An 18,306-nucleotide genomic window follows, 5' to 3' on the forward strand; every position below is an offset into this window, starting at 1 on the left:
CCTTAAGAAAGCCTATAAGTATTAAAAGCTATAGCTAATATTAATAAGATAAAAAAACTTTAAAGTAAAGTAGCCTTAGACTTAGAATTAATTAAGATATAAATAAAGAATTATACTAACACTTTAAGAATTAAGGGACTAACCTTTAAAAAAAAAGATAGTATATACCTCTTATATAAAAATATTAAAATAAAGTTACTAAGTAGTAAACTTAATTATAAGAAACTTAAACTATTTAAGATTCTTAAAAAAATCTTTAGTATTAACTATAAACTTAACTTACTTAATATAATAAAAATTAACTTACTTTTTTATATTATACTACTAGAACTAATACTATAAATATTAAATACTAATAACTATATTATTAATAAACTATATAAACTAAAGTATAAAGTTAAAAGAATTATTAACTAATACTATAAAAATAAAAATAAATAATATATAGTTAAATAAAAAGATTATAAAGATAAAAATAATTTATAAAAACTAGTTAAAAACCTTTAATATTCTTAATAGCTTTTATAAGTATACTAAAGTTAAAACTTACTAAGTCTAAGTTACTTTATATAACACTTTAGTTAACTATACTAAAAGTACTATTAGACTATACTTTATAAATAACTATAGATTCTTTTAGAACCCTTATAGACTTATTAAGAAAAGTATTTAGAGTACTTTAACTTTTCTTAAATACTATTCTTTTTACTTACTAAAGATAGTCTAACTTTACTAGAGATTTATTTATTTTAGCTTATACTTTTTATAGTATTATAGTATGCCTTTAAAGAAGCTATTTAGCTTTTTTTTTATAATTTAGTTAATTAGACTTAGTTAGAAAATAATTTACTAGTACTTATTAAAATAAGAAATTTAATAAAAAAAGCCTTTATACTTATAAATAGTATTTATTATTATATAATATAAATAACTATAATAAGTATACTTATAACACTTTAGTTTTCTTATAAGTATTTTATAATAATAACCTACTATCTAGTAAAAATAATAAAGTATAATATTAAAACTAAACTTCTTTATTACTAAAGTAAGTTTTAAATAACGTTATATAAAAAAAGCTTTTTAATAATTTTTTTTACTAAATATTATATTGGTATTATAAAAGAAAGAAAATATAATTAATAACTCCCTAACCTAAGAGATATAACCTACTTATATAGGTCTTAAAGATAAGACCTTTTAGAGAGAAGACCTAAAATTATAACCTAATACGTTATAGGCTATATTACTTTACTTAATAAATAGATAGTAAGTAGTAGAAGTATTTATATAAATTAAAAATAAAGAACAGATAAATAGCTCCTTAGAATAAAAGAACTATAGTATAAGTTATATAAAGATAAAGAAGTAATTATAAAATAAAGTAATTACTAGTAATTATAGAAGTTAGCCCTTACTAGTATTTACTAAGTGCTTACCTTATATAAGAATAATAATTACTTATAACTATTAGTTAAAAGAACTATTTAGGGAATAGTTAGGACTTATATATAGGATAGACTTAGACGCACTTAAGGACAGACCTTTATAGGTCTTTAGTAATTAACTTATAATATATTCTCTAAATATCTTTTAGTATCTAACCTTAGTAATTTAATTAATAAGAAGCTATATAAGCTACCTTATAACCTTAACTATGTCTAATTACTAGGTAATTAATAAGATAATAAGAGTAATAAATACTGTTAACTAAGTACTAACCTCTGCTTACTATTAGTAGAAACCCTACTGTCTAGAAACTAGCTATAAGACCTAACCCTTAAAAAGTAGTAATAATATAAGTAATAAATAAATAATAGTTTTATAAAGTAATAATATACTAAGTAATAATAGAAAAGGGCTATTAATAAGGGGTTTTTATTTAATAATAGTTAAGTAATTCTTATAATATACCTATATAATAAGTAAATAATTATAATAAGTAAACTACTTCTTCTTTTTTTTCTACTTTTCTTATAAGTTAATTAAGCTATAATATATAAAATTAATTAAAACTACTTATTACTATCTCCTTTATTACTATCCTAAACTACCTTATAGGTTTATATATTATATCTCTACTGAGACCCGTCCGTCGTCCCTGGATACAACAACTAGGCAAACTTATCCGGGGTCTGATTATTATATCTCGTCTTTTTATAATGACTGAAGGAACACCTCTCAGGGTGCTGAGGTCAGTCTGATGATTTTAGGATATTTTCTTATCTCTAGCTTTAATACCCTCTTTTTCTCCTTATAGTGCCTTTACTTTAGCTATATTAAGTAACCTTTTAAGATATAGTTAGGTCTTTTTAGCCTTTTAATACTTACTTAGTATATTTATTTTTTCATAAAATCTAGAGTTCTTAGCCTTAATAAAAGTAAGCTTATATACTAACTTACTAATATCTTTAGCTTAAAGATTAATTACTTTATATACTAGTATTAGTAAGCTTTCTTAATATCTTTAGATTCTTTTTTTTAGTAAACTAGTACTTTATATACTTTTAATACTATAGTTAGTATCTTTAGGTCTTATAAGCCTAATATAATTAGATATAAGCTAAATAGTATTAATATATTTAGCTTAAAGTCTAAGGAAAAAATAACTACTTTAAGGTTAAAAGGTATAAGGCTAACTTATTTAAAGCTAGGTTATATATTTTTTTAATTAAAGTAAAAAATAATACTTTAAGAGTAAAAAAAAGGGATTTTTATCATATATAAAATCTATATTTATATTAAATTTTTAATCTTTTTACTATATAAGAGCTTTAATAATTTTAATAATTAATATTAAAAAAAAAGCTAAAGCTTATATAATAAATAAGAAAGTATATATAAAGTAATAATTCTTGATTTTTCATAAAGATTATTTAATTTAATTAATTTATAGCTATTATAATTATTAAGGACTAAAAGTAAATAAGTACTTTTTATATAAGACTTTATATATTACTTAAAATAATTTAACTAATCTAAGCTAATTTTATTTATTATCTATTTATTTTTACTTAAGTATATATATTACTTAGCTAGAAATTAACTATTTTAGTACTAATAGAAAAAGTAATATTTTTACTTTTTATAATAATATATAAAGGTATTACCTAGCTATCTATATATATATATTAAATAATAAAAACTTATTCTTAATTACTAGGCTACTTTATATAAGGCTTTCTCTTATAATTAGAGATTATAATAACCTTTATATATAATAATATTTTTATTAATAACCTAGTCTTATTTAAATTATATTTATAATTAAGGTTATTATTATATAAAGTTTTTTGCTTATTAAGGTTTAAAATATATTATAGTATATTTATTTAGAACCTAGTTAGCTATATCTTATATATTATCTTATAATAAAGAAAACCCTTAATAAATTTAGTTAATAACCTTCTTAATAGTTACTTTTTTCTTTACTTTCATTATCTTCTTTAAATTTAAATTTATTTTATCTTATGTAATATATTCTTTATGTTAGTAATAAAGTATTATATAAGGGACCTTAAAGATAGGAAGTACTTTCTATATAGACATTTTTAGGTCTTTTCTAATAGATTAGAAGGTACGGATAATATAGTTTTTAATTAAAAAGTATTACATATTTATACGTAGAGAAAGGTTAGTATAAAGGTTAAAGAGGTAAGAAAGAGGAAAAGTAGTTTACTTACTATAATTATTTACTTAATATATAGGTATATTAACACTTTATATATATATAAATATTAGCTTAAATAGCTTATAATTAATAAGCTACTATTATACCTTCCTTAACTACAAATATAGTAAAGATAAGGACTATAACTTTAGTCTTTTTTAAGAAAGCTATATAATAGTTAGTAATAAGTAATAAGTAATTAGTAAAAATAAGACTTATAAGCCTCTTTCTTAGAGGCGTTCTAGCCTTTTATAAGCTAAAAAGGCTTCTTCTTATACTACTACTTTAAGTAGTATAAAAGAAAAGTAAGTAAATTACTTATATAAAGAAGGTAACTACTATACTATATTACTATACTATAATAATAGACCTTTTTAGTAAATACTATTTTATAAATTATTTAAATAGAAATATTACTAGTAAATAGTTAGTAGTAATTAGTAATAATAAGTAGTAAAAGTAGTAAGTATAATAAGACATTATATAGTATAAAAAAGATTTAAATACTTCTAGTTTCTTATTATTATTATAATTAAAGAAAATATAAAGAAAAAAGTAAGGTAGGCCTATATAGTAAGTTAATAAACTTTATAAACAACCTAGTAATAATAAACTAATTAGATAATATAAATAATAAAAGATAGTAATTATATAATAATAGTCTTTTTATACTATATTTTATTTATCTTTTTTATTTATTATCTAGATATCTAGGTAATAGCTAATTATACACTACTACCTAGAGGGGTATATTATAAGGAATAAAGTAGCCTTACATAAGTTATTACTATATAACACTAATTCTAGTATAATATTACTTTATTATTTTAACATAAAGTTCTATTAAGCTATAAGGCGTAGTATTATACTATCTAGAAATAACAAACTACTTTTAACTATATAAATTACCTCTATAGTAAGCCTACTTTGTAGTTATTTCTTATAACATAAGTCTACTATATAATATTTTTATTAGTCTAGTATACTTATAGTAAATTACCTATAGTTATTTTAGTTATTTCCATATTAATGTATCCTACTAATATCTAAACAATACTTAATATTATAATAATTATCTTTTTATATTATAGAGTTTATTAATATACTATATTATAATAATAGAATTATTCTTTATTTTTATAATACTAGCTACTTTAAACTTAGTATATATTCTATATAATTAATATTTAGTATTATTAGGTCTTGTATTATATTTTAAAATGAAGAATAGAATATATATTTATATTCATATTATAATATAAAAGCAAATAAATATTAATATATACAATATTCTATAATATGTTATATACTTTTTTCTAGTAATCTAATAAGATACTTCTAATAATATTAGGTAAGCTCTTATAGTAAGGTACTTTATAATATTTAAGAAACTAGAATATATTTTATAAATATATATTATAGTTCAAATTATTAATGAAGAATATATTAATAAGTTATTTTCATTAGCTCTATATCTTATTACTAAGACAATCTACTAAATGTTAAACAAAATAGTATTATATAAGCTAGTTACTTAATATTTATATTATATTAAGTATTAATAACATAGCTTTTTCTTTAAATAATAGTTCTATTATTATAAATAAAGAAAAGTTAGTTAAATATTCAAAACAATAGACTTATAGTATATAGTTATATATATATATATATATATATATATATATATATTACTATTCAATAGCTAAACTTATATAATATATTACCTTAATATCTATTAGTAAAAGAGTAAGCTAGTGAACTAGCTGTAGAAGTAAAATTACTTTTAGTAAAATTACTATTAAACATATACTATAAGACTAATAGACTAGATATGTCTATTATTTATATACTTTACTATCTCTGTCTAGCTTAAACTTGTAGTACCTTCTGTCTCAGAACTTTATATATAGAGTTAGTAATTATCAACTTAGACTATCAAGTGTTACTTACTATCCTCAACGCTTTGTACATTCAAAGTCTTGCGTTGAATAATACTCTCAAGGTCTTGGGTACTGTTTAAAAGTTGCTGTACCTTTGCTTTGTAGAACCGCTCAGCTGACTCTGTATCCTGCAGTGAGTTTGCTGTCAGTAAATAAAATGTATACAGAAACAGGATCCTAGGAGAATTAAAGTTCAACATGCCTTTTCAACATAGAATCCAGTGCCGACATCGACGATGACGTGTTTTGGGTCCGATATCTCCCCGCGTACATAGAGAGAGTTAGTCAAGGGAACCAGGACCGACTTTTCGCCTGTGGAGTTATTAAATCAGCATGTGGTACGACAATACCTAGTAACACAGGAAAGACACGGAGGGACTGAGCGAACCAATATCGGAACCAGGGCGCGACGTGATACAGCGAAGGCATTCTCTGAACTTGGCCTGGGCGCTGTGAAGCTGCGCAAAGGAGTTTGTCAAGTGCTCTAGCTCCTCCTCCAGCTGCTTCTTGACCTGACTGAGCTGCTGGACATCTAACATCTCAAGATTAACTGTGAACTTATTGTCAGCAAGACATCACGAAATCGGTGCTTGTTAATACCGTCACAGTCGGTAAAGAGAACACTTACTACTCTCGGAACCTTGCGTCGCCATGATGGAAGATAAAGCTGTGGGCTTGAACAGCACGATTTGTCAAGCAAATTTGTGGTTTCGATCGGCTTCAGACCACCCGATCGGTTGAAGATGAATGGCGAGGTCTAGTTCTACACAGAGGGGGCTTGTTTTTGAGGCGGCATCTACTTAGGTAGGCATTGATATATACTGTTTCCTCCAGTTGCCGTCCTCCACTCGCCCACTTGCCCTCGCTCCTGTGAATCATCGTTCACGTGACTACCCCACACATCTCACCAACGCCTGTTTCCCCCTTATCCCATGGCTTCACCTCTCAACTCACCATTTCCCTTCGCTCCACTCAAAAATACGTGAGCTGATGACAGTATTTTCACGTGCACTGTCTGAAGGCTAGGTTTTTAGCCGAGCTCTGGATTGTGATGACAATAACGCCGGCCATTACGGACTGAAACATGTTGTACCTTATTTTACGTCGACCTCAAATGTGAGGCATGGTGGCAATGATGGCAAATCGTCCAAAATCTAGAGCTGCTTGAGCAACTCAGATACCCGCCGATGGAGATTCGCTAGTGGGACCGTTTCCTTAATACCCAGTCTTCTGCACTGGACCTCGCAGATGCCCGTTTGCTTCTTCCATACCTTGCCCAGCACGATGAGAACTGGGTATCCTACAAGGTCTGCATCTTTCAGCTTCCATGCCAGGGACACTGACCGGTCGTCCAGCACCGCATCAACCGCATCGAAGTCTTTGGAGTATGCCGTAATCTCATCATAAACCTTGACTGCCTCCTTATCAAGGTCCGTCACAGAAATAACCACAGCTTCGTATGGAGCAATGACGCGAGGCCACTGTAGACCTTTGCTATCTGCCAGATGTTCGACCACGGCACCAATAAGACGTGAAACGCCTATTCCATGGCAGCCCATTTGCATAAGTGTAGTCTTCTCTGATGTGCCGGATCGACCATTATCCTCAGGGACCGAGATGACTGCCCCAAGTGGTTCCGAGTATCGAGTTCCTAGATGGAAAGTGTGCCCCACCTCCAGGGCCTCCTGCACCCGTAAGACACCACCATCACAGTTAGGGCACCCGTCGCCAGAACGAACGGTGAGAAGGTTGAGTAGCTGGCCATTCCTGTTTTTCGTAATGGTAGTGGACTGTCCTTCCGCTTTTGCCATCCCTGATCCAGACAAGGGCCACACCCTATGCTCATCTCGGAGCACTCCCTCAATGGTGTTTAGCAGTCTGGAATCTACAACGTTGATGATTCGTGGTCGGCTGGTAGGGGCCTTTTCGCTAGTGAGCGAAACTGCAAGTGCACTCCGCCATAAAGATACAACATCATCGATGCTTGCATCGAGGTCAGGAATGACAGACTTGATGACCGGAATGCTGACATCGCAAGGCCCCATCTCACTCAGGTTGGTCCCCTGCTGTAGTTGCCCTGGATACCACGCATTCACTAACGTCAAGCGGTCTCTGCTAATACCTCGCCAAACCTTTGCGGGAGGAGTCGCAGGGCCTTCCGGCCCCGTATTGCCATTCGAATGCTGTCCATGTTCGACAGCTCTTGTCTCTGCAACCTCCGCGTTCACTGTGTAGTCACATTTACTGCAGGTGACCACGGTGTCTTCACCAATTGTGGTGGGGAGGTGGTACTCATGGCTGAGGTCGCCCCCCATATCTCCAGAACTGGCTCTGGCTACCAGCACGGGTAGCTTTAAGGCGTTGAAGACACCAGCATAAGCTGACTGGACCTTGTTGTACGTTTCCAAGGCCGCCTCCGCCGAAGCATCGAATGTGTACAAGTCCTTCATTGTGAACTCGCGGGTTCTCAGAAGCCCATACCGGGGGCGTAGTTCATCGCGAAATTTACGTGCTACATAGTCCCTGTGAGTTATTGAGATGCCTTCAGGTTGCTTGGCGTCATACTGGCGACTTACTGATCTGGTAGAGGCGAAGAGGTAGCTCCTTGTACGACTTGACAGTCTTTGCCACCAACGTAGTGATTTCCTCTTCGTGTGTGGGCGACAACATGTATTTCGCTCCTCTGCGATCATCAAAGCTAAAGAGCTTCACCGAGTGATTAGGACGAGTGGTGATACATTTTAAACACGTAGACAAACCTCGGGCTCCAACTGTGACAGACGACCACTCTTTTGCCATAAGTCTTTGGAAGTGATGGTTGACAGAGCGACTCTGGAGGCTCCTATAGCAGCCGTCAGCAACTTGGCCAAAGCGATGCATCACCTTCCATAAACGCACCCAGGTCCTGCATGTAGTAGTCGATAACATGCTCCAGTTTGTCCTGGACGCGTCGGCCAAGAGGGAGGAGGTGGAAAATGCCAGAATGAGACTAGGCAGTCGAATCAGCAGGATTTCTTGCCAATACCATCATTTCTGCAGCAAACTCACCTGTCTAAGAAACCCGGCTCGGATGAGCTTGTCCTGCGCACCTATTGTGAAATGAGTCTTTTGTTAAGCTTGAACGGCCATACACAGAGCCGTATGCGTACCTTCATCTTGACCAGGCGTAATACCTCCGGTAGGAAGCCAAATAGTGGACAATCGATTTCTTCTACGCACTACATGATAGTTGCGAGCAAGTGTCTGGAGTGAGACAATCAGAAGGGAAGTTTAGTATGGAAAACCGAGAAGCTGCTACTGACAGTGTTACCTCCCACCAATGATGAGCTGCAGCGGGCGAAGACGGGAGAATAAAGCAATGGCAAAGGAATAAATCGTCGTGTCCGAGACAGAACCATGTTGGGCAACGGTCCAGAAGTGACCGTTCGATGGTAGTACAGCAGTTGCTCGATCTGCCTCAACAGTGGCCGGGCAGTATGGTCAGACGTTGACGAGAAGTACTGGATTAGGGAGCGGCGGTGGCAGACGGAAGAAGCCCAGAGGAATTGTTATGGTATGGCTTGATGGCCGAAGTGACAGCCTATTCGAGGGACTGAAAACTGGCTCGTCCCAGCACCAGCCAGCTAGCTAACAATGTGGAAGAGGGACCCCTTTTCTATACGTGAGCGATAGACTGGCGGGTAGAGATCGTTGTGGTTGCGTCAGGAGGTAGCGGCTATCTGAAGAGCAATAGCGTGGTTGCTTGGTCCACTTGTGAGTGAGCTGTGGTTTCGTATGGCCGGGCATAGGGAGTCTATGCAAGGCATTAATGATTGAGGGCGTTGGTCTGATGGTATATTCAGCCCTCGACGTGCAATTCAGCCAATTCCTCACTTCGAAAGAGAAAAAAAGTAAAAAAAGTAGTGAAATGGGCTAATGTGAAGTACCTGATTGAAGAGATATATATACCTTGAGTTTAAGGCGACAATCCAGACAAGGGCAATATTGAAGCATCAGGGGGGGAAGAAGGGAATAGGAACCACATCAAAGTGAATAAGGCAAAGTATCTCGAAGCTTTGCGCAGCAACAAGGTCCTTTTGAGCTTTCGCATCAATTAGCTGTTGAGGTAAGTACCTTGGGCAAGGAGATATTAAGGCACGTACCTGATCAAGATCGGTTGTAATGTCCCACCTAGGTAGCCAGGAGCATTCCTGCATGGGCCCCGCCCATGTAGGGTGCATTCTATCGATAAGATATAGGACCCCCACTTCCGCTATCGAAATCTACTTTTTTTCTCTCTTCTAGCCTCTCTTCTGGCAGCTTCACTTCAGTTGCCCATTTTCTCTGCATCGATCCTCCTGTATTGTGCAATTGAGCCAATCGTTAAGGAGGCAACGTTTTGAAGACACGCGACTGCCAAAATTTCATTTCGTCAATAAAGACATTACTTGCGTTCTAGTTTGTTGTCTTTTCGTCGCGCGAACCGCGGCAGTTTAGCACCATGGGCAAGCCCAAACGACAGTCTACTGGCAAAGGGCACCGGTCAGAACAGTTGGACGAACAGTCGCTATCGAGCTTGACAGCCATGATTGAAAAGACCCTCAGCAGACCTACCACAGACGGAGGTGCCAAAAAGAATAAGAAGCGAAAACACTCCGACGAATCATCAGCGAGCCCTCACCAGCGAAAGAAACCAGCCCAGGGACGTGAAAGGTTCACAAATGGTGGCCGGGAAGCATCGAATAAGCCAGAAGGTAGGCACGGTGGCAACCTCTCCCGTGATGACCTACTGGAAGAGATTCGTGCCCTGGGTGGCGATGAAGAAGATCTGAAGCTCATTGGGGATATCGACTCGGATCAGGAGGATGTTGCTGGCGAGGACAGCTCCGGATCCAATGAGGTTGTTGACGGGAAGCTCAAGAATGAACTGGCTGCTTTCGCAGCTCAGCTCGGTCTTCAGCAGTACCACGAGGAAACCACCGCCAACGACGACGGTGAGGACGACAACGTTGACGACGCAGATAGCCAGCTTGATAAGGGCGACTCACTATCCGAAGTTGATGTCAACAACTTCGCACTCCCTCCTCAAGAATCCATGCCTCAAGAGGCTAATATTGCGCCCAAGAAGCAGTTCGTGAGCAGATACCCATTTCTCGCAGCCTAGTGTCACTTGCCGTTTTACTTACCAAGCTGCACGTAGAAATTCGAGCCTCGTGCTGAGTGGCATGGTGCCGAACTAAGCCAGCTTCCCGAACCAACTTCTGCTGAAGTAGATGCCTACCTGGGTGCCATCAATGCGCTGAAAACCCATGCTTTGACACTCTTGGAGGCGGATGCATCGGCATACAACAAGAGCGTCTTGGCATCATCCTCTCGAAAGTTCCTGTCTACCATTATGTCCTCGGGAACGCTATCCGATAAAGTATCTGCACTCACGCTGGCAATCCAGGAATCGCCATTGCATAACATCAAGGCTTTCGAATCGTTGTTGGGACTTGCAGCCAAAAGAAGTCGTGCTCAGGCAATCGGAGCGCTGGGCGCGCTGGTTGATCTCCTTGGGCCTGGTCTCGTGCTGCCTCCAAACAGAAGATTGCGGACCTTCCAAAGCCAACCAGGCCTGATCGGGGCCCTGCAACGATCGTCTCTCAAGAACTGGAGCCCCAATCAGCCCCTGCCTGGTCGCCTTACGGAAGCGCATCTTGTCCAATGGGCATTTGAAGATTGGCTGAAAACATCTTACTTCAGGGTCGTTCAGCTTCTTGAAGTATGGTGCAATGATGAGATCGAATACTCTCGCACTCGGTCTCTGGATTTCGTCTACGGCTTACTCAAGGACAAGCCGGAACAAGAGACGAACTTACTAAGACTGCTGGTCAATAAACTTGGCGACAAGGACCGCAAGATTGCCTCAAGGGTCTCATATCTCCTACTCCAACTTGAGACTACCCATCCTGGGATGAAGCAGGTGGTCATTAAGGGTATCGAACAAGAGGTTCTGCTTCGGCCAGGTCAGACCTTCCGAGCGAAATATCACGCTACGAATACGCTGAACCAGACGATCCTGAGCAACCGCGAGGTCGGCACAGCCGAAACACTTCTCCGCATCTACTTCGATATATTCGTCACCCTTCTCCATAGCTCTGCCCTTGGGATAGCCCCTGCTGAAGGCCAACAGGAGCAGCCAGCATCAGGCAAGGATTCCAGCGTGACGACAGAGACGGCTGACAAGCTGGTCACTGCAGTGTTGACAGGTATCAATCGTGCGGTACCATTTGTTGCAGCACAGGATTCCATGTACGAATCTCCTTGCCTTTTTTTTTCTTTTTCAATTGAGTACCCAGCTAACCTTTGATGACAGCTTGGAGACCCATATGGGTACACTTTTCCGCATTGCGCATTCTACAAACTTCAACACTAGCATCCAGGCGCTTATCCTCATCCAGCAAATATCTGTGTCAAGGCAGCTGGCATCCGACAGGTTTTACAGGACATTGTACGAGTCCTTGCTGGACCCGCGGCTCGTCAACTCCTCAAAACAGGCTCTCTACCTTAACCTGTTGCTGAGATCTTTGAAGGCCGATGTTGACACTCGACGGATAAAGGCTTTCGCCAAAAGAATGTTGCAGATCCTCAACATGCATCAACCAGCATTCGCCTGTGGATTGTTGTATGTGGTGTTCCAGCTGCGAATCCAGTTCCCAGATCTCAGGGCACTTCTCGCGGAGCCCGAGGAGAACGACATCGAAGAGACAACTAGCCAGGCTATGGACCACGAGCAGAACAGATCCATCTCCAGAGGAACCGCGTACGACGGCCGAAAGAGAAACCCTGAGCATAGCAATGCCCAGAATAGTTGTCTTTGGGAAATTGTATTTCTATATCCTTGCTCGTTCACACAAGCTCAAATCGCTAACAGTCGCACAGGTCCCTCCCCTTACTCACTTTCATCCATCCGTTTCGTTGCTCGCCGCCAGCTTATTTTCGAACGAGAAGCAAATGACCAAACCGGACCTAGAGAGCCACAGCCTGATTCGCTTCCTTGACAAGTTTGTGTACCGCAGTCCCAGGGTGGCCGAGACTGCCCGAGGAGCGTCCATTATGCAGCCAGTACGCAACCCGGATTCAGGCAGCATTTGGCTTGCAAAGAGAACTGGTTCAGCTGCTGCTGCGCCCCTCAACACGCCAAGCTTCTGGAACAAGAAGGTCGAGCAGGTTGCGGCGGAGGATATCTTCTTCCACGAATACTTCAAGCAGGCAGGCAAGAAGAACGAGCCAGGCAAGCAAGAAGTTACGCCGTCTGCGCACATGACAGAGGAACCCGTGGATGACGCCGAGCAGGAGGATGAGATTTGGAAGGCGCTTACTGCTATACATCCGGACGGTCCAATCGACAGCGAGGAGTCTGACCTTGACATGGATGGTTTTAGTGACAGTGATGACGGTTCCGGTGGTGGTGTCATATTCTCTGACGGTTCTGACGCTGATCTGTCCGACAGCGACGAGGTTGATAAGACCATGGAGGATGACGAGGCCGACCAGGATGGAGGATACGACGAGATGGATAATGGTGAGGAGGGTTCCGAACTCGCTGCACTTCCCGAAGCATCTGAGGAGATTGGCGAACAGACCAAGCGTGGTAGTCGATCATCGAAAAGGAAACTCAAGGATCTGCCCATGTTCGCCTCGGCTGATGATTATGCCGAACTGCTGGCTCAGGAGGAGGACATATAAGGGAATTGAGACAGTGGTTATTCAACTGGTGTTGCGCATTCAATACAAAAACGTCGGCAAGATCAAACAAAAAACGACATTGATGCCCTACTACTAGCACCTTGTCCCTATGTGTCAAACCATTCCAACGCATCACCCTTGGTGAATATGGCCCGGTATGTTTTGTCACCGTCAGAGTGTTCTTTCTCCTCTGTGTGAATGCTATGGAGCTTTGGTGGTTCGCCTCCTGGTACAAAGGCCCGAAAGTGAATATAGGCGGGCCCAGAATCAGGCAAGGCTGGGATGCGAATTTTGCCGAAAAGGTGGATTCCGTAGGCTGAGACAGCGACTCTTATGGCAACTAAATCGTCCGGGCCAAAGGCAGCAAGCGCGTGATCATCGAGGTGTGCCTGCAGCAAATCAGGTCAGTGTGCAAGAAATGGGTGAAGAGGGAGTGAAGGATGATGGCTTACTACAGCCTGAAAATACTCGGGCTCGTGCTCTGGTGGGTGATGATGGTTAGCGCCAGTACCTTCGTTGTTAAGCTAGTACCAGGAAGGAGAAAATACTCTGATACTCCCGTCGGATGTGAAGCAATTCCTTCTTTAGATCATGCTCAATCTCTCTGAAAACCTTGATGGATTCCTCTCTAGGCTCATGTACTTCGCCCAGGTCTACAGTTTCAGCCGTGGCCTAGAGGCCGTGTAAGAAGACAAATTAGGCAACCAAATCCCGAACCATAGGTATCAAGCGATGGGAGGAATAAAGGACATACCATAGTGCTGACTTTGTTTTACGTGTACTGCACAAGCAAGTTGAGTATGACTTCTGTCAGGCTTTGCGATATGAGGTGTGCTTGGCGCTACAAGGTATTGAACCGAGGTATAAGATAACCCTTGGCTACCTACTGAATAATGAAAGCTAAGGCTGGCAGAGTTGCACGTTTTGGAAAGCTACCACAACTGTATCTTATAACACCCGTTGATCCATAAGGGGACAACAGCTAGAGGTGAGCTGGAGTGAGGGGTACGGAGTCTAAAGAACCAAGCCGCTTCAATCAATTGGTTGCTTGGAATTGTGACATTGGACCCAAACCCCTGAAGGAAGTACACAGATGGACACCATATTGCCGCGTGATGAACCATACCCCGCCCACTGGGCTTGTTTTGTGAAGTACTATAGCAGTTTCAGGAAGAAGTGATGTCATGTGTACAGGGTTGCTTGCTGGGCAAGTGACACGGTCGCAAAACACGATTATGTGAATCCGCAAGGGAACAAACGTGAAAGTCTTCAACTGCCTGGATGTGAACTTATTGTGTGTTTGCTATTTGGGCAAAGCATTGCAAGGTTGTGAACACAAGCGACATCCTATAAAGGAAGGCACATAAGGCGTGCAGTGGATAAGAAAACAAACCCGTTCCATCCTGTCTGCTGCCTTTGCCTCGTGCAATTAATAATAGGCTTCGGCGAGATGCTCCCGTGGGTAGGTAAGTTGATTTCCTGGAATATGTGTGCTACGATTACTTGCCCCAGCCAGCTATGTACTTGCATCATGTAGCCTCAATTGGTGCATATGCTAGGTATATGCTTCAATAAACGCTTTAGTGATGCCATACTACTTACTATCAGGCCTTATCGGGGCTATCGCGGACATGTTGCGTTCTCCTATCTAATCCCTAACCAACTCTTGCTGCATCTATTCAGTCTGCCAACTTTTGTGTTCCTGCCTGGAGCCTCGCCACCTCATGAAGTGGTCGCAATCATGACAACACCACTTGTACTGTCGAAGCGGCTGCTTAGGCCTGCCCTGACCGTGCAAACCCATATGATGCAGTCATCTGGCCGCTGTCGTCAGGTGTGTATTCGACGCTTCCACCCAGGCGTTGGCGCAGGTGAGGCTTTGTCGAGTTCTTTGGCCCGTAGTTTACTTGACTGACTTGCGATTGTCCAACAGATTCCGTCACACAACCGATGCGAACCCCCTCCCGGTTTCGTAGAGCCATCGCATTCAGCGCGTTTGGGCTGCTCTTCGCAGGTCTGGGATTTACTGCCGCTGCGAGCCCTCTCGTGCCTGGTCTTCTCGACGTAACACGGCATCGTTCCGACGAGGATAGCTTGCGCGCATATGTCCCTGAGGATGACGGAGCAAAAGCAATCGACGACTTCATCAACGGCCATCCCCTTGCGGCGGAGATGCGACAGAACCCTGAAATGACTGAGTCTCGTCCTCACATGAGGCTTCCTGATGCTCTACGACGTCACAATCTTACAGGTGGTACGCTCCTGGGCCCCGGACGCATTACAGTTCCTCCCATCTGCTGGACCGAGAAGGGTGGCAAGTCGCTCGTCTCCATCTCTCACCTCGGGACCGACGTGTGCGGTCATCCTGGCATTGTGCATGGTGGGCTGCTTGCTACCATGCTCGACGAGGGACTGGCACGGTGCTGCTTTGCTGCGCTTCCGCACAAAGTCGGTGTTACGGCTAAGCTCGAGATCAACTACAGGAAACCGGTACACGCAGGCACGTATGTCGTGTTGCGGGCGCGGACAATCAGAGTCGAAGGACGTAAGGCTTGGGTTGAGGGCCAGCTGGAAACGTTGGCAACAGAAGGAGAGGAGCCTGTGGTTCTGGCGCAGGCTTCGGCGCTGTTCATTTCTCCCAGGTTTGCATCGGTTGGTGACTTCCTCCACCCAAGATCACATGATCCTAAGAATGACACGAGCGACAGATTATGGCGAAGCTCAATGCAACTTCTTGAGAGTGATATTCCGAGAATGACGTTTGCGAGTCGAGCAGTCGGCAAACCTACGGATCTCCTTGGAAGGCTTGAATAGATTATCGGGACCGCTCAACCCTTGAAGTATTAACGGTGGCGCGCGGTGAGATGTTGGTTGATATGTCTGGGACGATGGCCAACCTGTGAGAGGAGCCATTGCCACAATCGGGACGAATAAGGACCAAAAACACCGAGATTTGGTCGTCTTTATCATATATATATTCTATAGAATATGCGTAGATGGGCTGGTATGGGAAGCGGTTGCTTGCCCATAGTGCCTTGACCTTGAGGCCGATGTAGACGATAAATCGGCAGTTTTTAGTTAACCAGAGGTTACCTATCCACGATGACACACTATGGAGGACCACATGATGGCATCCGGCTGGCGAGAAAGGGATATCGAGAATAATTTCAAGAAGCCATCTGATGCATCAACGTTTTGCGACACGACATAGCGAAGTCGAAGGAGCTAGCATGGCCGTAACTTAGGGACCCGTAGGCTGAAAGACCTGAGAAAGCTACAAACGTCGGATTCCGCGCCGGCTTCGGCACCGACAAGGAGGACGGCACAGACGGAGCGGGACTCGGTACTGGAATTGGCCGGAATGCTTCTTGCCCAGAGAAAGGTACCTACATGGATGGTGCCCTGTGAAATGGAAGGCCCGCCAAGCGTTGATCCACCCTTCTGACGCCATCACTGGGCGGTGATTTCTCCACCCACTTGCTAGGTACCTTGGAAGGAGTTGAGGCCGATGCCGGTGCGCTCCACGCACTTCTAAGGCCGCCTATGACATTCATTCTCAAGCAAACTCATCAGCGGGGAGTGGAACGAGGGGCAATTTAGCCCCGTAGTGCTGCGGGCGAGCTTGTACACTAGTTTAGATGCTGTTACGACGCCACACGCTTCTTCTCACTCATTTACGCAATCCACAAGTCCGCGCTGTGCTGCAAGGTATCCGTACTGACATAGTCTTTTACCTTTCTGTTGTCTCAGCCTAGAGGAGTAAGGTCCTTACTCGGTCCATCGACCCGTCTGTCGTGGCGCACCTTTCCACATAGGAAGACCGTAAATATAGCTGGCTGATGTGCCGCCCTTTCACACATCCGTCTCTCCTTCTGTCAACCTCCCACCTACTACAATTTTGGAATTGTCGACAACCAAATGCCCAAGATATACTGCAATGGCATCGTGAGTACACAACATGCAAATATTCAATATGCGCCTTGATTTGACCCCGACTTTCGTTTCTCCATAATGTTTATCACTCTCATATTTTCACAGCCCCGCAGTCACTCAAACCGGTTACTTTCCTTACAGCCGCTACCCCGCCACGTTACCGTCATTTCTCGTTACTGTTGATTGTCAACTTGCGCTCGGCTAACGCATATATTTCGTTCGGATAGTAACATCACATGGCATCCCTCTCTCTCGCGCAAGGAGCGCAATGACCTCCGCGGCCAACGTGGCTTCACCATGTGGCTGACCGGTCTCTCCGCCTCCGGCAAGTCTACGGTTGCCACTGCTTTGGAGCAGCATCTGCTGCACCTGGGAGTTGCTGCTTATCGTTTGGATGGCGACAACGTCCGCTTTGGCCTCAACAAGGACCTCGGGTTCTCCGAGAAGGACCGCAATGAGAATATCCGGCGCATAGCAGAGGTATGCCCTGTGCCTATTCCTGCATGGCTCTTGGGCTGGGCATTGTTCATTTGAGAAATCGATCTAACCAGCATGTGTCAAATTGGTACAGGTTGCCAAACTATTTGCCGATTCTTCAATGGTTGCTATCACCTCCTTTATCTCCCCCTACCGCGCCGACCGCCAATTAGCGCGCGAGCTGCACTCCCAGGCCGGCCAGAACAACGACGATGCTATTCCCTTCATTGAGATATTTGTCGATGTTCCCCTCGAGGTTGCCGAGCAGCGCGACCCGAAGGGTCTTTACAAAAAGGCAAGAGCCGGAGAAATCAAGGACTTCACTGGAATTTCTGCCCCCTACGAGGAGCCTCTTGACCCTGAGATCATTATCAGAACCGACAAATACAGTGTTGAGCAGTGCGTGGCACAGATTGCCAACTGGTTGATCAAGGAAGGTCTTATTTCCACGAGCAAAACAGCATAAGATATACCCAAAGTGTTTCGATCGCCTCCCATCCCTCGTACTCCCATAATTAGAAACTGTTGAAGTAGTAACACCCAGAGCTCTTCTATCTATGGTTCCATTGTCCCCCC

General features: G+C 41.1%; 6 protein-coding genes across 6 annotated transcripts; 3 read left to right on the top strand and 3 right to left on the bottom strand.

Moving 5' to 3' along the window:
- Nucleotides 1-5,539: 5,539 nt before the first annotated feature.
- Nucleotides 5,540-6,263, bottom strand: GLRG_04348 (prefoldin; the record flags this gene model as incomplete). The annotated part of the gene is made up of 5 exons (XM_008095033.1): nt 5,540-5,568; nt 5,621-5,738; nt 5,813-5,922; nt 5,999-6,160; nt 6,239-6,263. 5 exons carry the CDS (start codon nt 6,261-6,263, stop codon nt 5,540-5,542), a joined length of 444 nt encoding a protein of 147 aa, XP_008093224.1.
- Nucleotides 6,264-6,764: 501 nt separating this feature from the next.
- GLRG_04349 (prolyl-tRNA synthetase) lies at nt 6,765-8,765 on the bottom strand (the record flags this gene model as incomplete). Its single annotated transcript, XM_008095034.1, has 6 exons — nt 6,765-8,122; nt 8,187-8,316; nt 8,370-8,452; nt 8,509-8,599; nt 8,659-8,691; nt 8,760-8,765. The coding sequence occupies 6 exons, from the start codon at nt 8,763-8,765 to the stop codon at nt 6,765-6,767; spliced, it is 1,701 nt and encodes a 566-aa protein (XP_008093225.1).
- Nucleotides 8,766-10,090: 1,325 nt separating this feature from the next.
- On the top strand, nt 10,091-13,320 carry GLRG_04350 (CBF/Mak21 family protein; the record flags this gene model as incomplete). The annotated part of the gene is made up of 4 exons (XM_008095035.1): nt 10,091-10,723; nt 10,790-11,883; nt 11,948-12,458; nt 12,514-13,320. The coding sequence occupies 4 exons, from the start codon at nt 10,091-10,093 to the stop codon at nt 13,318-13,320; spliced, it is 3,045 nt and encodes a 1,014-aa protein (XP_008093226.1).
- A 107-nt stretch (nt 13,321-13,427) lies between these two features.
- GLRG_04351 (uncharacterized protein) lies at nt 13,428-14,077 on the bottom strand (the record flags this gene model as incomplete). Its single annotated transcript, XM_008095036.1, has 4 exons — nt 13,428-13,709; nt 13,773-13,801; nt 13,869-13,992; nt 14,075-14,077. The coding sequence occupies 4 exons, from the start codon at nt 14,075-14,077 to the stop codon at nt 13,428-13,430; spliced, it is 438 nt and encodes a 145-aa protein (XP_008093227.1).
- A 984-nt stretch (nt 14,078-15,061) lies between these two features.
- GLRG_04352 (thioesterase superfamily protein) lies at nt 15,062-16,058 on the top strand (the record flags this gene model as incomplete). The annotated part of the gene is made up of 3 exons (XM_008095037.1): nt 15,062-15,191; nt 15,254-15,972; nt 16,029-16,058. 3 exons carry the CDS (start codon nt 15,062-15,064, stop codon nt 16,056-16,058), a joined length of 879 nt encoding a protein of 292 aa, XP_008093228.1.
- A 1,199-nt stretch (nt 16,059-17,257) lies between these two features.
- Nucleotides 17,258-18,196, top strand: GLRG_04353 (adenylylsulfate kinase; the record flags this gene model as incomplete). Its single annotated transcript, XM_008095038.1, has 3 exons — nt 17,258-17,265; nt 17,481-17,733; nt 17,825-18,196. 3 exons carry the CDS (start codon nt 17,258-17,260, stop codon nt 18,194-18,196), a joined length of 633 nt encoding a protein of 210 aa, XP_008093229.1.
- Between the last annotated feature and the right edge of the window lie 110 nt (nt 18,197-18,306).

The sequence above is a fragment of the Colletotrichum graminicola genome (assembly GCF_000149035.1).
Source record: "Colletotrichum graminicola M1.001 genomic scaffold supercont1.14, whole genome shotgun sequence".
In the NCBI taxonomy this organism is placed as follows: Eukaryota; Fungi; Ascomycota; class Sordariomycetes; order Glomerellales; family Glomerellaceae; genus Colletotrichum; species Colletotrichum graminicola.